The sequence below is a fragment of the Panthera uncia genome, chromosome A2, assembly GCF_023721935.1.
Source record: "Panthera uncia isolate 11264 chromosome A2, Puncia_PCG_1.0, whole genome shotgun sequence".
NCBI lineage: Eukaryota > Metazoa > Chordata > Mammalia > Carnivora > Felidae > Panthera > Panthera uncia.
In genome coordinates this window covers 686,891-688,062 of record NC_064816.1, presented here as the reverse complement: position 1 = coordinate 688,062, position 1,172 = coordinate 686,891, and the positions used below count along the sequence as shown (strand labels likewise).

Sequence of the window (1,172 nt, the reverse complement as noted above, 5' to 3'; positions counted from 1 at the left end):
GCACGCCAACCTGCTGGGCAGGAGACCCTGGGGCCGGACGAGCAGGGAGTACCACCTGTGCCTTCGTGGACCCACCACCCCGCGGGCTTGGGACCCCGGCCCCCCGAGCAGAAATCCCTTAGGCGGCCACCCGGGGGCCCGGCCGGTTCTGGGTGCCGGAGCCTCACCTTGTGGGCCGTATCCTTGCTGCCACGTGGGTGGGGGCTGGCCTGCCCAGCCATTAGCAGCACTGGGCACGACCCGGCTGCCCCACTGGCTGGCACCTGGCTGTCCCGGCGCTTGGCTCTTGCTGTCGCGTGGCTCGGCCCGTTTAACTTCCACCTAGACAAATGGAGCTGTGGTTTAGGGAGATGCCGAGGGTCCCGGACCCCCTTCCCTTCAGACACACCCTTGATAACTTATGACTACGCTTAGCATCTTATTACGACTTAAAACTAAAACTTAACTATAAACCTTAGGCCGGTATTCTTTTTTTTAAAAATTAAATTTTTTTTTTCTTTTTTCTTTTTTTTTTTTTTTTGCTTAAAACATGTTTCTCAGGTACAACAGATGCAACGTAAGACGTGTTAAGCCCCACCCGCTGCGGGGCACCAAATGAAGGCCAAGAACCCTGAAGAGTTCTGGGTAACAAGGGGTCTTTCAGCGGAGGTAAAATGACAGCTTTCTCCTTCGGTGGCCTCCTCATCCCAGGGCCACAGAGATCAGGACCGCCCGAACAGTCACAGCCCTCTCCCCGGGCCTCCCAAGGGCCCCGGCGTGGCAGGAGCCCGCCGCTACGGAGCACGTCGGGGAGCAGCCGGGCCCACACGCACGAGGCCTCTCCAGAGCCCACCCGCCCTGCCCTGTGCCGGGAGCTCATACCTGAGAAACACAGTTGGTTTCCTTAGGTTTTTTATTTAAAATGTCTAATGGAAAATAAGGACTTACCTTCCCCAGGCTAACGCTTAAAGAATCTCAATTAACTCAAAATAATGTCAGAGGGAATGGATGTGATAAAGAGAATCTTACATTACATCTAACAAAAAAAGTAAACGAACATGCAATAAAATGGACATTTGAATCAGTAAGCAATCTTCATACTGTGTTAGGTCAGCAGCCCGGGACCCTTCCTCTGTCGGGTGTGGTCAGGAGCCACAGCAGTGGGGGGGGGGGGGGGGGGGGGGGGGGGGGGG

General features: G+C 55.4%; 1 protein-coding gene across 1 annotated transcript in view; it reads right to left on the bottom strand.

Moving 5' to 3' along the window:
• Positions 1-232: 232 nt before the first annotated feature.
• The window catches only part of DAZAP1 (DAZ associated protein 1), an 18,718-nt gene continuing 17,778 nt past the window's right edge, over positions 233-1,172 (bottom strand). Inside the window, exon 7 of the mRNA XM_049639517.1 lies at positions 233-321. Within this exon, the coding sequence (XP_049495474.1) occupies positions 311-321 (11 nt within the window). The 3' untranslated portion in view covers positions 233-310. The remainder of the gene's footprint in view (positions 322-1,172) is intronic.